Source organism: Nannospalax galili, unplaced genomic scaffold, assembly GCF_000622305.1.
Source record: "Nannospalax galili isolate Female #2095 unplaced genomic scaffold, S.galili_v1.0 scaffold598, whole genome shotgun sequence".
Classification (NCBI taxonomy): Eukaryota; Metazoa; Chordata; class Mammalia; order Rodentia; family Spalacidae; genus Nannospalax; species Nannospalax galili.
Genome location: NW_008342423.1, coordinates 387025 through 401686, shown reverse-complemented (window position 1 = coordinate 401686; position 14662 = coordinate 387025). Strand labels below are relative to the sequence as shown.

The 14662-nt window shown below is 39.2% G+C and overlaps 1 protein-coding gene across 4 annotated transcripts in view; it reads left to right on the top strand.

The window, feature by feature from the left end:
* Window positions 1-14662, top strand: part of Senp5 (SUMO specific peptidase 5) — a 62983-nt gene that overhangs the window by 26029 nt on the left and 22292 nt on the right. For 3 of the 4 annotated variants that reach the window (XM_008838512.2, XM_008838513.3, XM_017799491.2), the window contains exons 3-6: window positions 8461-8566; window positions 8711-8849; window positions 9555-9602; window positions 12988-13065. In XM_008838512.2, coding sequence (XP_008836734.1) covers window positions 8461-8566; window positions 8711-8849; window positions 9555-9602; window positions 12988-13065 — 371 coding nt within the window. The remainder of the gene's footprint in view (window positions 1-8460; window positions 8567-8710; window positions 8850-9554; window positions 9603-12987; window positions 13066-14662) is intronic. The other variant, XM_029566156.1, reaches the window with a different exon arrangement.

Here is a 14662-nt window from a genome sequence, read left to right as displayed (position 1 = left end):
ATTTCTTGTCTTCTGTTTGTCTATTTTATGTACAAATAAGACCACACTTAGACAACTATTAAAATATAAAGAGTGGAGATATACCAAAGTGTATATGCTCTGTTCTTAGTTTAAAACCTCCAGATATACTTGGATGCTATTACATAACTGTAATCCCAGTACTTGGAAGTCAGAAGTGAAGGTCTCAAATTGTAGGGCAGCCTATTCTACATAATGAGATTCTGTGTCAAAAAACCTAGGGCTGGGCTGGAGAGATGTGGGTAAAGGCTTTTGCTGACAAGCCCAAGGACCTGAATTTGATCTGTGGAACCTATTTGGTGGAAGGAGAGAACCAATTTCCACAAGTTACCTTCTGATTTCCCTTGTGTACCATGGCCCTCTGTTGTATGAAGGAGCTTCATTGATGAGAACTGAAAGATGCATTAGTGTTCTCTTCATCCCTTGCTCTATGTTCCCTGAGTCTTAGGTGTATCCTAGATACGCCACTTAGGCTTAGGCAATTCACAGAGAATCTGTGTGTGTGACCAGTAGTGTAGCTCTGTCTCTGTTGAAAAAGAAGCTACATTGATGGGTGGTGACTGGGATAACTTGTTTATAAGGATTTGGTGCTAGGATCCACAAGGAGGGAAAACATAATGTCTTTTGTTTTTCTGAGCCTGTGTTACTTCACTTAGTGTAACAGTTTCTAGATCATCTATTTACCTGCAAATTTCATTATTTCATCTTTCTTTACTGCTGAGTAGAACTCCATTGTGTAAATGTACCACATTTTTGTTAAGCACTCATCATTTGAGGGGCACTTAGGTTGCTTCCATCTCTTAGCTATTGAGCACAACAAACATGGTTGTACAAGTGTCTCTACAATAGGATGAGTCCTTTGGGTTTATGCCAAGGAGTGGTATAACTGGGTCAAATGGTAGGTTCATTTTTAGTTTTGTAAGAGTTCTCCACAGTTTTCCATAGGGGTTGAACGAGTTTGCAATCCCACCAGCAGTAAATGAGCGTTCCCCTTTCTCCACATCCTCACCAGCATTAGGTATCATTTGTTCTCTTGATCCTAGCCAGTCTGATTGGAGTAAGGTGATACCTTAGGGTAGTTTTAATTTGCATTTCCCTAATTACTAAGGATGTTGAGCACTTTTTGAGATGTTTCTTAGCCATCTTTATTTCTTCCTTTGAGAAGTCTCTGTTTAGAGCCTTAGCCCGTCTTTTAATTGGGTCATTTGGTTTCTTGATTCTTTGTTTTTTGAGTTCTTTATATACTCTGGATGTTAACCTTCTGTCAGATGTGTTCCTGGTGAAGATTTTTTCCCACTCTGTAGGTTTTCTCGTCACTTTGATTGTTTCTTTTGCTGTACAGAGCTTTTTAGTTTTATGAGGTCCTGTTTGTTGATTGTTGACCTTAATTTCTGAGTAACTGGTCTGATTTAGAAAATCCTTTTCTACACTTATGTCTTGTAGTTCATTACCAATGTATTCTTCTAATAGTTTCAGGCTTTCCAGTTTCATGTTGAGATCTTTGATCCATTCGGAGTTGACTTTTGTGCAAGGTGAAAGATAAGGATCTAGTTTCATTCTTCTACAGGTGGAGATCCAGTTTTGCCAGCACCATTTGTTGAAGATGTTGTCTTTCCTCCATTCTGTGTTCCACCTTTGTCAAGTATCAGGTGACTGAAATTGCATGTACTCAGGTTTGGGTCTTCAATTTTGTTCCATTGAGCTGTGTGTTTATTTTTGTGCCAGTACCATGCTGTTTTTATGACTGTATCTCTGTAGTATACTTTGAGATCTGGTATAGTAATCCCCCCAGCGTTGCTCTTTGTGCTCAGGGTTGCTTTGGCTATTCAGGGTCTTTGTGCTTCCATATGAATTTAAGGATTTTTTTTTTTTTTCTAATTCTGTGAAGTATGTCATGGGGATTTTTATTGGGATTGCATTGAGTCTATATATTGTTTTTGGTAGAATGGTCAATTTCACAGTATTAATTCTTCCAATCCATGAACATGGGAGGTCCTTCCATCATCTGGTGTCTTCCTCAATCTCTTTCTTTAAAGATATAAAGTTTTTGTTGTAAAGATCTTTGATGTTTTTGGTCAGGCTTATTTCAAGATTTTTTTTGAGGCTATTGTGAATGGAGGGGTTTCCCTGATTGCTTGTTATTGGTATATAGAAAGGCTACTGATTTTTGTAGATTAATTTTATAACCTGCCACTTTACTGAAAGTGTTGATAAGTTCTAGGAGCTTTCTGGTGAAATTTTTGGGATCTCTTAGGTATAGTATATCTTCTGCAAAAATTGATAATTTGGCCTCTTCTTTTCCAGTTAGTACTCCTTTTATTTCCTTCTCTTGTCTTAATACTCCAGCAAGAGTTTCAAGCACTATATTGAAAAGGAATGGAGATAGTGAACAGCCCTGTCCGGTTCCTGTTAATGGGAATGCTTCTGGTTTTTCCATTTAGAATGATGTTAGTTGTGGGTTTGTTGTATATTGCTTTAATTATGTTGAGGTATGTTCCCTCCAGTCCAATTCCCTTTACAAGTTTTATCATGAATGAATGTTGAATTCTGTTGAAGGCCTTTTCTGCATCTATTGAGATGATGATGTGGTTTTTGTCTTCTTGAATTCATTCATATGATTTATGACATTTATTGACTGGCATATATTGAATTACCCCTGCATCTCTGGGGTGTAAACCTTGATGGTGAGTGATCTTTTTGATGTCTGTATGCGGTTTGCAAATATTTTGTTGAGAATTTTTGCATCTGTGTTGATTTAAGGATATGGGTCCATAGTTTTTGTTTTGGTTGTATGTTTACCTGGTTTTGGTGTTAGAGTGATGCTGGCTTCATTGAAGCAATTTGGGAATTCTCCCTTTGTTTCTATCTTTTTGAATAATTTAAGTAGTATTGGTTGGAGAGCTTCTTTTAAGTAGATATATTTTTAAATTTATTTTATGTGTACGCGTGTATTGCCTGCGTGTAGGTAAGTGCACCCATGTTGTGCAATTCCCGTGGAGGACAGAAGAGGCTGTCGGATCCCCTGGAACTGGAGTTCTGGACGACTGTTAGATGCCATGTGGGTGCTGGGATACAAACCCGGGTTTTTTTTCAAGAACAACCAGTGTTCTTAACCATTGACCCATCTCTCCAGCCAGAGAGAGAGGGAGAGAAGGGGGAGAGGGAGAGGGAGGGAGGGGGAGAGGATCTTTAAATTTAAATATCTTGTAGAATTCTGCTGTAAGTCATCTGGGCCTGGGCTTTTTTTAGTTGGAAGATTTTGTATTACTGTTTTGATCTTATATATTATGGGTCTGTTTAAACTGTTGAACTTTTCTTGGTTTTTCTCAGGTGGTTCCCATGATTTTAGATAGCCGTCCATTTCTTTTAGGTTTTCAAATTTAATAGAATATAGATTTTAAAAATTTTCCTGTATAATGTTCTGGATCCTTTGTGTGTCTGTTGTGATGTTTTCCTTTTTATCTCTGATTTTGTTGGTTTGGATTTGCTCTCTCTTTTGGTTAACTGGGCTAAGAGTCTATCTTGTCTGTCTTTTCAAAGAACCAGCTCTTCGATTCATTGATTCTTTATATTATTTTCTTTGTTTTTATTTATTTCATTAATTTCGTCTCTGTTATTATTTCTTCTTTTCTGCTGGGTTTAGGTTTCCTTTGTTCTTGCCTCTCCAGAGTCTTTTTATATATATTTTATTTTTATTTTATGTGTATGAGTGTTATGCCTGCATGTAGGTAAGTGTACCTGTGTTGTGCAATACACTTGAGGACAAAAGAGGCCCTCGGATCCCCTGGAACTGGAGTTACGGACAGTTGTTAGCTGCCGTGTGGGTACTGGGATTCGAACCCAGGTCTTCTGCAAAAACAACCAGTGTTCTTAACTGCTGAACCATCTCTCCAGCAGAAGTTCAGATGTTATGAATGGAACCTGGGTCCTTTGGAAAGACAGACTATGTCCTTAACCATTAAGCCACTCCTCTCATTTCTTCTTGACTTTTCAGAGTCCTAAATTACAGTATTAAGTCATTTATTTGTGCTGTTTCTGATTTTTTAATGTAAGCACTTAGAGCTATAAACTTCCATCTTAGGACTGCTTTTAAAGTGTCCCCGAGGTTTCATTGTGTTTTATTGTCCTTTTTGTTTAATTCCAGGAATACTTTTATTTATTGATTTCTTGTTTGACCCACTTATCATTTAGGAGTGTGTTGTTTAATCTCCAGGAGTTTGTGTAGTTATTAGGGCTTCTTCCAGAGTTGATTTTAAGCTTAATTTCATTGTGGTTTGATATAATGCATGGAATTATTTCAAGTTTTTTTGTATGTGGTCAATTTTTGAGAAAGTTCCATGGGGTGCTGAATAGAAAGTGTATTCTTTGGTGCTTGTGAAATATTTGGAAGATGCCTGTTAGGTCCATTTGACGTGTAGTATCATTTAATTCAGATGTGTCTCTGTTTAATTCTTTTTCTGGTTGACCTGTTCTGTTGGAGATAATAGGGTATTGAAGTCCCCTATTATTGAGTTGAGGGTAATCTGTGTCTTAAAGTCTTGTGTTGTTTTTAGGAATTTGAGTGCACCAGAGTTTGGTGCATATATGTTATGATTGTAATATCTTCTTGGTTAATTTTTCTTTGATCAGAATGAAGTGACCCTCTTTATTTATTTTTTTTTTTTTGGTCTTTTTGAGACAGGGTTTCCCTATAGCCCCAGCTGGCCTGGGACTCACAATGTAGACCAGGCTGGCCTTGAACTGAACTTACAGAGATCCACCTGTCTCTGCCTCCCAAGTGGTGGGATTAAAGGCGTGTGCCACCACTCCCAGCTGAAGTGATCTTTTTATCTCTTCTCATTAGTTTTAGTTTGATGTCTTATTTTGCCAAATATTAGTATTGCAACCTCTGCTGGTTTCTTAGTGCCATTTTCTTGAAATAATTATTTTCCATCCTTTCACGTTAAGGTGGTGCCTGTCCTTGAAGGTGAGATGGGTTTCTTGCAGACAATAAAAGGATGGATTTTATTTCTTAATCCATTCAACTTGCCTGTGTCCTTGTCGTCGTTGTCGTCGCCGTCGTCGTCGTCCTCCTCCTCCTCCTCCTCCTCTTCTTCCTCCCCCCCCCTTTGTTAAAGCAGAAGAAAGTAGAGCAGTTGGTGTGCTGGTGGAAATGATCCAGTAGATGGGAAAAACCAGTGATGCAAGAGTGGAGGGGTTGGCTTTGGCCAGGAGCAAGGACAGTGGGATTCGAACCTGGGTTTTCTGAAAGAGCAACCAGTGTTCTTAACCACTGAGCCATCTCTCCAGCCCTTTTTTTGGTCTTTTTGAAACAGGGTTTCCATGTAGCCCCAGCTGGCCTGGAACTCACTATGTAGACCAGGCAGGTCTCGAACTCACAGTGATATGCCTGCCTCAGCCTCCCAAGGGACTACAGGTATGTGCCACCACACCCAGCTGCCTGTGTCTTTTGACTGGGGAGTTCAGTCCATTGATACTGAAAGTTATTATTGGAAGATGTGTATTCGTTGCCATCATGTTGAATACTGTTTGCATTCTTTGTCTCATTTTGTGTTTCCACAGTTATATCTTCATTTAGTTTCTTTCTTTTACTCCTGCGGTATAGTTGTTCCTTTCTTCATTCTTTGTATTGTTTCAAGTAATCTTTGAAGGGTCATTTTTGTGGACGTGTATTCTTTCAGCCTATTCATGTCATTGAAGGTTTTTCTTTCCCCTTCAACTTCAGTAGACATTTTTGCTGGGTAAAGTTATCTGGGTTGGCATCTATTGTCATTTAGAACTGGGAATACTTTGGTCCAGGCTCTTCTGGCTTTCATAGTTTGCATTGATAAGTCAGCTGTAGTTCTGATAGGTTTTTCCTTTATATATGAGTTGTTTTTCTTTTGCAGCTTTCATTATTCTCTCTTTCGTACATTTAGTGTTTTTACTATGATACACTGTGGGGAGTTTGTTTTCTCATCCTATTTGGTGTTCTATGTGCTTCTTGTATTTGTATATGGATGTCTTTCCTTAGTTTTGGGAAATTCCCTTCTACAATCCTGCTTAAATTTGGTCAATACTGTTAACCTGAAATTCTTCTCCTTTATGCTTATGATACGTAGATTTGGTCATTTCATGGTGTCCCATATTTCCTGCATGTTCCATTTCTGTGTTTTTAAATTTTTTTCATAATTTTTGCTTGAGCAGTCTAGTTCTTCAACTTTACCCCCCAGTGTTGATATTCTGTTTTCCATTTCATTCATTGTATCGGTGAGGCTTTCTCTGGTCATTTCAAATTGGCTTATCGAGTTTTTCACTTTTTCATTTTGGCCTGAGTTTTCTTCAGTGTTTGTGTCTCTTTTGTGAATTCTGTAAGAAGTTTATCCCTGTTTTCTTTGAGTTCTTTGATTGGTTTGTGTGTTCTTTAAATTTGTTGAATTCCTTGATCATGTTTATCATTGTTCCTTTAAGTGATGTGACCAGGGTTATCTCTAGGGGGTTCTCTGTAGAATTCTTCTACAGGATAGGTGGAGTTTGATGGGAACATGCTGTTTTGGTTATCCCTGTTATTTTTCCATTGTATTTTTGGCATGTGGATTTCTTTTGTTTTTAAATCTGCTATGAAACTCAAGCCTTCTTCTGTTGAGTTGAAGTCTGCTTCTGTTTGTATTATTGGTGTGCCTTGGTTGTTTCCTTATTGGGTATGTAAAGCTGGTTGGTCTAGGTTTCAGGTTCTCTCAGATTTTATTTTGGAGGGAACTGATGGCTTCAGTACAGCTACTCAGGAGCTCCCATAGAGGACCAAGTCAGACTCCAGTTAGGTATACTCTGACTTCTTTCTAATGTCTGGACTTCAGTAGCAGGCACTACAGCACAATTTGGGAAGTTCACAAAGGGGAGGCCTGATTTTGGTACTCTCAGGCAGTATGCTAAGGTCTCGGTCCCTACACCAGGCAGAGGCCAGATCCAGGCACTCTCAGGCTCTCTACTAAGGTCTCAGAGGGTGGGAGGATCCTAAGGCCAGTTTAGGCAACATAGAGGAAGAGGTCTTGTTATCCTGTTAAACTTATTTCATAGGGTTATTCCTTGTCATGAGTATTTGTGTGTTGTGTTGTGTTTTGATTTGTTTTGTTTTGTTTGAGACAAGGTCCTTTCACCATGTAGCTTTGGTTAGCCTGGTGTTTGCTATCTTCAGGCTGGCCTCTAACTTGTAATGATCCACCTGTCTTTGGTTCCTGAGTGCTGTGGTTACAGGTGTTTGTCACCACGACTGACTCAGTGTTGTATCAAATTGTATGATATTGTCCCTTTACCAAATAATATAGTGTAATCTTACCAATTTAATTTTTTTTTTCTTGTCTTTTTGAGACAAGGTCTCTCTGTAGCCCCAGCTGTCCTGGAACTCACTATGTAGACCAAGCTGGCCTGGAACTCACAAAGATCCACTTGCCTCTGCCTTCCAAGTGCTGGGATTAAAGGCATGTGCCACCACGCCCGGTCCAATTTAATTCTTTTTAATTAAAAAAATTAATTTTATGTGCCTAAGGTGTTTTGCCTGCATGCATGTAAGCACCCCTGTCATGCCTGTGGAAGCCAGGAGAGGGTATGTCAGATCCCCTGGAACTGGAGTTTGGGATAGTTGTGGGAGCCCATATTGGTGCTAGGAACTGAACCCGGGTCTTCTGCAATCAACAGCACTCAAGATAGCATCTTGTTATGTTACCCAGTCTAGCCCTGATTCCTGGGATCAAATGATTCTCTACCGCATCATCCCTAGTAGTTGGAACTACTGATACACACCACCAAGCCTGGATTTTTAGGTGTCTTTCTTGAGATAGGTTTTTTCTTTAAGGTCAAGCTGTGGAAAAGTGTCACTTTTAGTTTTAGTAAGTCCCTCTGAGTGGATCAATAGTTTAAAAAATCCAGTGTGAAGCTGGGCATGTGGTGGCGCACACCTTTAATCCCAGCACTTGGGGAGGCAGAGGCAGGCAGATCTCTGTGAGTTCGAGGCCAGCCTGGTCTGCATAGTGAGTTCCAGGACAGCTGGGGCTACAGGGAGACCCTGTCTCAAAAAGACCAAAATAAATAAATAAATAAAATCCAGTGTGAGTTGGGTGTGGTTGCACACACCTGTAACCCCAGTATGTCAGAGACATCTGAAGATTTGAGGCCAGCCTGGGTTACATGTGGACCCTGTCCCAAATCGCTTGTCCATCTTTTGGCTAAGTGTAAAACAGCAGCAAAAAAAATCCAATGTGAAATGATGGCTCAGAGCATTTCTGTCTGGATTATAATGGTGAAGGCCTCCAACACCCTTGTCCATCCCCCTTTTAAATAAAGGATGTGACTTTTGGAAAGCTCTATGGTTCTGTGCTATAATAGATTTAAGTTATGTATTAAGTATTATGAGAATGGCTTTGCTGAAAGTGTCTGTTCCATGTTTTTCTTTTTCCTTTCCGTAAGGATTCCTAGATGAGGTTATGAAAAAGTATGGAAGTTTGGTCCCACTCAGTGAAAAAGATGTCCTTGGAAGATTAAAAGATGTCTTTAATGAAGACTTTTCTAATAGGTATGTCAGTGATGCTAAAGTTAAACCCTTAAAAGTAAAGTTATTGCCATTATGAGTTTTTTTCTTCATTTAGGAGAAATGAGATAATACTTTGAGTGAAACATATGTTTATTTTACCTTCTTTTAAAATCTTTTCTGTTTCAGAAAACCGTTTATCAATAGGGAAATAACAAACTATCGGGCCAGACATCAAAAGTGCAACTTCCGCATCTTCTACAATAAGCACATGCTAGATATGGATGATCTGGCAACCCTGGATGGTCAGAATTGGCTGAATGACCAGGTTAGTGCATTCTGGGTTCTTAAGGTAGAAACACAGAATGTTGGTCAATAAAATATAAATATGAGCTCTGGGTTGGCTTTACATTTTATCTTTTAGAAACAGGGACTGTATTCTTTTTAAAAAAATAATATTTTTATGTGTATGAGTGTATTGTCTGCATGTATTTAAGTGCACCTGTGTCATGCAATGCCCTTGGAGATCAGAAAAGAGAGTTGGATTCCCTGGAACTGGAGTTGTGGACAGTTGTTACCTGCCGTTTGGGTTTTGGGACTTGTATCCAGGTCCTCTGCAAGAGCAGCCAGTGCTCTTAACTGCTGAGCCGTCTCTCCAGCTCAAGGACTCTAAGTCTTTACTGAAGTGACTTAAAAAAAAATACTTTATTATATATGTGTGAGTGTTTGCCTGCATGTGTGTACATGTACCAGGTGTATGTCCATGGGGGTTAGAGAGGGCACTGGATCCCTGGAACTCTACTTACAGACAGTTGTTAGCTGTCATGGGGGTGTTGGAAACTGAACCTGAGTCCTCTGTAAGAGTAGCCAGTGCTCTTAGCTGCTAAGCCATCTCTCTAGCTTCCTGAAGTAACTCTTAGTACTAATCCCAGGACCAAATGATTTTGTTACCCACACTGCTATAGCTGTGTTACTCATTCTATGGGGTGTTCTGAATTGTACAGGATGAGTTAGCTCATTTTACTTTTTACAGGTCATTAATATGTATGGTGAGCTGATAATGGATGCAGTTCCAGATAAAGTAAGTGGAAACTTCCCTCCACTAATTGTCTTTCTGTTACTAATAGTAGGGATTTAAATTTTATGTAATTATTTGGTATTCATATTTTTAAAAATGGGTTAGATTATGTCTTGATCATGTATGATAGTTGACCATAATTTCTGTCATATTATTTCTGCTTAAGCTGGGTGTGGTAGCACACACAACATCCCAGCAACCTGGGAAGTGGAGGGTCAGGAGCAAGTTGGCTACATAGCAAGTTGAAGTGAGACCCTGTCTCAAAAGTGAAAAAAATTATTTTTACTTGAGAAAATCACAATGCCAGCGTTTCCTTTCTTATTTGGGTGGGTGTGCCTCAAAGGGTCTTACTATTTTTTTAGAGATGTTCAACAGGGATTATTTCAGATTTAATGAAACTTTCTTTATTTAAAAACATGGAATAATAGTACTCCACTTTTTCAGTTTTTCTGAGTAGCTAACCTTTGACATTCAAGTTGGACATGGTAGCATACATCTGTAATCATCAGTAAGCTGAGGCACAGTGATTGCAAGTTCTAGGACAGTCTAGTTTTTATAATTTTGAGGCTAGCCTGGGCTACATGGTGGACTCTTGTCTTAAAAGACCAGATGAAAGAAAAGGAAAGAAACAAGTGGCCGAGGAGGGAACTCAGTGGGTAAAGGTGCCTGCCATAAGACCTAGATGGTGGAAGGGGAGAGGACTGGCTCCTGCAGGTGTCTTCTGACTTCTGCAGTCAGTGCTGTGGCACATGAATGCACCCTGTCTCCAAAATAAGCTACATACAAATGTAGTTTTAAAGGAAGGCTGGGTATTATTATACATATCTTTAATCCCAACACTTAGGAGGCAGAGGCAAGTGGATATCTGTGAGTTCATGGCCAGCCTGTTCTATATAGTGAGTTCCAGGTCAGGCAGGTCTACACAATGAGACCATAGTTCTAAAAACATACTTAAAAAATAATAAACTTTAACACAAACTCAATCCCATTAGCTCACGTTCCCTTAAGAGTCTATTAAGAGAACTTGAGAAATAGTTATTTACCTATTTTACCTTTTAAACTTAATGCATATATATTTCTTTCTGAGTACTCAAATACTTCTTTGGCCAGGTATCTCATGATCACAGCATTGGGGAGGCTGACTCAGGAGGATTCAGAGTTATAGGCCAACCTGAGCTATAATGGGAGACCTGTCTCAAAACAACAGCAGCAACCAAACATCAAAAACCTGATAGGCAGGAGACTTTCCAAGTATTTTATAAAAATTTTATATGTAAACAGATGTAATTGATTCCAGTAGCATTTATGAATTTTTAAAAAGTGTTTAATAGTCCACTAAAAATCACATAGTAATTATGAGCCAGTGGTACACATCTGTGATCCCAGCACTCAGAATGCTGAGGCTGGAGGTTGGACACAAGTTCAAGGTTAACCAGTGCTACTTAGTGAAAATGTATCTTCACAAGAAAAAAAAATTGTAACTATAATCTGCCAGATTCTGTTTTGCCAAATGCTCTTAATTAATAGAAAGTTAAATTTTAAATTTTAAGGACTAATTTACCTTCATTAATCTCTACATTTAATTCTGAGTATTCAAGGAGTGAAAAAGACGCTTAACACAAGCAGTGTTGGAGTGAGTTCCTCCTGGAAATGTGCGTTCTCAGATCACAGATCAGGTAAATCAGATACTTCAGGGGTAGCCGCCAGCAGATGATTTTATTAAGCCCAGAAGATGATGTTGATGGACCTAAGTTTCAGAGTCACTGCTGCACAAACAATTACTACACTGTAAAAATCTCTGTTAAGCAGAATGGTTCTTTGTTTTGTTTTTTTGGCTTTTTGGGGCAGGATCTTACTATGTAGCCCTGACTGGCCTGGAACTCACTGTGTAGACCAGCTGGCCTTGGAGTTAACAGCCATCTTCCTGCCTCTGCCTCTGCCTCTGCCTCTGCCCCTGCCCCTGCCCTTGCTATCCTCTCTGGTGCTGGGATTATAGGCAAGAACTACTATGGTTGTTAAAGAACTCTTACAGAGCTTACATGGTTCTAAAAAGAATTTGTATTAGAATTATCTGAAAGGTGTATAAAAGCTGACTCTGGTTGCTGTGACCTACCCTGAGTTTCTGCTTTACTAGTTCTGGAGTGGGACTTGAGAATTCTGACTTTTACATTTCCAGGTGGTACGATTATTCTGGTGTGGTGACTACATCCTGAGAACCACATCTAATTCCTCATTTTAAGACAACTATATGGGGTTAGGGATATATATAGCTCAGTGCACTTACCTAGCATGCATGAGGCCTTGGGTTCAGACTCCAGCACTGTAATAAACAGCAACAACAATAATGTCTTGCCTCAGATGAGCTAATACCACTTATATAAAAAACCTGATGCTCCATTTGGCCAGGGTAATTCTTCCAGATAGAAATGATTGTACTGAGACCTTTCACAGTTATTATATAGGCGTCCTCAGATTCACTTTCTTCAGATAAGGTTAGTTTATAATCTGTACCCCTGGAGTTTAAGGTACTCATTACATCATCCTTTTTTTTAACCCATCTCAACTTTATAATCTGATACGGAGAGATTTGTCAGATACCCTCTCTCTCTCCCCTGTCTCCCCTTTCCTTCTCTGTGTCCCTCTTCCTCTTTGAGACCCCCCCCATCAGATCGATATAATCTGTTTATTGCTCCACGCAAGTTTTGATTAGACCATAGCTGTAAGGGCATACTAATGAAAATTTAGGATAGAATCTTCTATAAACCATGTAATGTATCTTCTCCCTCTTGACTATTTTAATTTAATTTTTATTTTAAATTTTTATTTGCTTATTTTTGAGACAGGGTCTCATGTAGCTTGGACTGACCTCAAACTAGTTGTAGCTAAGGATGACACTGAACTTCTGATTCTCCTGCCTCTACTTCCTGTTAGGAATACCGGTGTGTGCCACAGCACCCAGTTTTTGTGGTTCTAAGGATTGAATCCAGCGCTTTGCTTCTGGAGCTTTGTGTTGGGCAAGCACCCTTCAACTTACATCCCCAGCCTTGATATTTTTCCTGTTTAAAAATAAAATAATATTTTATTTTGTTTATTTATTTTTAAAATTTATATGAATTTTTTTAATTGAATTTTTGTGACTCATACAATATGCTTTGATGGTATTTAGATCCCCTTCCTTATCCACACCCCCTTTATTACTCCCACACAATTTCATGTGCTCTATTTATGTATACACACGTATCAGGCCTTGATTTTTAATAAGAAAATTTTCCTTCCTCTTATGTCTTGTTATGCTCTAAGTATTCTTAAGTTTCCATTTTCTTTTGAAGTTCAATATTATATTACAGCGTAATATAATCTGGTTGCTTGTATTTGGTATCTGTTCTAGGTTCACTTCTTCAACAGCTTTTTTCATAGACAGCTGGTAACCAAAGGATATAATGGAGTTAAGAGATGGACCAAAAAGGTATTCTGTTTATTCTTATACTAAATTTGAAATGGATAAGCTGCTCCGAGTAGAAGGACCAGAACTTTAATGACATGATGACCTTTTCATGTGTTTTAATGTAAAAAGCTTTTTAAAAATCTTAATGCTTGAGAGAGACTAAGTAAAATTCCTAAATCTGTGGATTGGAATGTGTGTAACAGAAAGAGTACTGGGTAGGGATCTAAGATTGCAGTCTTACTGTTAACTTGTCTGAGCCTTAGGTTGCTGAGTTGTAAAATGAAATGCTAAATTAGGGTGATATCCTAAAGCACTCTCAGTGACTGCTAGAAACAGTTTGGAACTAGGGATTGAACCCAGGGCCTGTCGTACGCTAGGTAAGTGCTCTTATCACTGAGCTATATTGCTAATCTTGGTTTTATGACAGGCTTACTGCTCAGGCTCTAACTTGTAATCTGCCTGCCTTAGCCTCCCAAGTGCTAGGATTACAGGTGTTCTTCACTAGGCCTAAATGGAAACATTTTTGAAGCTTCTTTGTATTCTCTTTTTGGTGTTTTGACCGAAGTACCCACAAGCTGAAACGTAAGTCATAGATACAGAAATACTGTTAGTTTCTTAAGTCATAGATACAGAAGTACTGTTAGTTTCTTTTCTTGTTGGAGTGTGTGTGTGTGTGTGTGTGTGTGTGTGTGTGTGCGTGTGTGTAATTTTGTTGTTGTTTTTATTCATTTGTTTTGTTTTATGACAAGGTTTCAGGGACTTACATAGCCCAGGCTGGTCTCAAACTAACTTGATAGACAGTGTTAGCTTTAAATACCTGATCACCCGTCTCTACCTCTTGAGTACAAAGTAGGTGTGTGCCACTATGCCTGGCATGCTTTCCACTTTTTATGATGACTGTACAGGTTGGAAAATTAAAAGTGAGTCTTACCTAGGTGTGGTGGCACAACCCTGTAAACCTGGGTGTGGAGGTGGAAGGATCAGCAGTTTGAAGCTAGCTTGGGTTTTATACCCTGTCTTAAGAACCTGTTTAAGGAACTAGAGAGATGACTCAGTGGTTAAGACCTCTGGTTGCTCTTCCAGAGGATCCAGGTTCAGTTTCTCACATTTACATGGTGGCTAACAACCATCTGTAAGTCCAGTTTCAGGGGATCCAAAACCCTCTTCTGTCCTCTGTGGACTTTGCATAACATGGGTGCACTTACATATATGCAGGCAAAACACTCATATACGTAAGAGAAAAAATTTTTTTAAACCTATTTAAAAAAGAATGAATCTAGTTGGGCATAGCGTCCTCATCCCAGCACTAGGGAGGCAGGCAGATCTCTGTGAGTTCAAGGCCATCCTGGTCTACTTAGTGAGTTCCAGGACAGTTGGGGCTGTAGGGAGGCCCTGTCTCAAAAACCAAAAAGAGCTGGGTGCAGTGGTGCAGTTCTTTAATCCCAGCACTTGGGAGGCAGAGGCAATCAGAGTTCTGTGAGTTCAAAGCCAGCCTGGTCTACCTGGTGAACTCCAGGCCAGCTGAGGCTACAGGGAGACCATGTCTTTAAAAAAAATCCTACAAATCCCACATATGTTTTTGTATGCAGACAGATTCTCATGACAAATTTCCCACAGT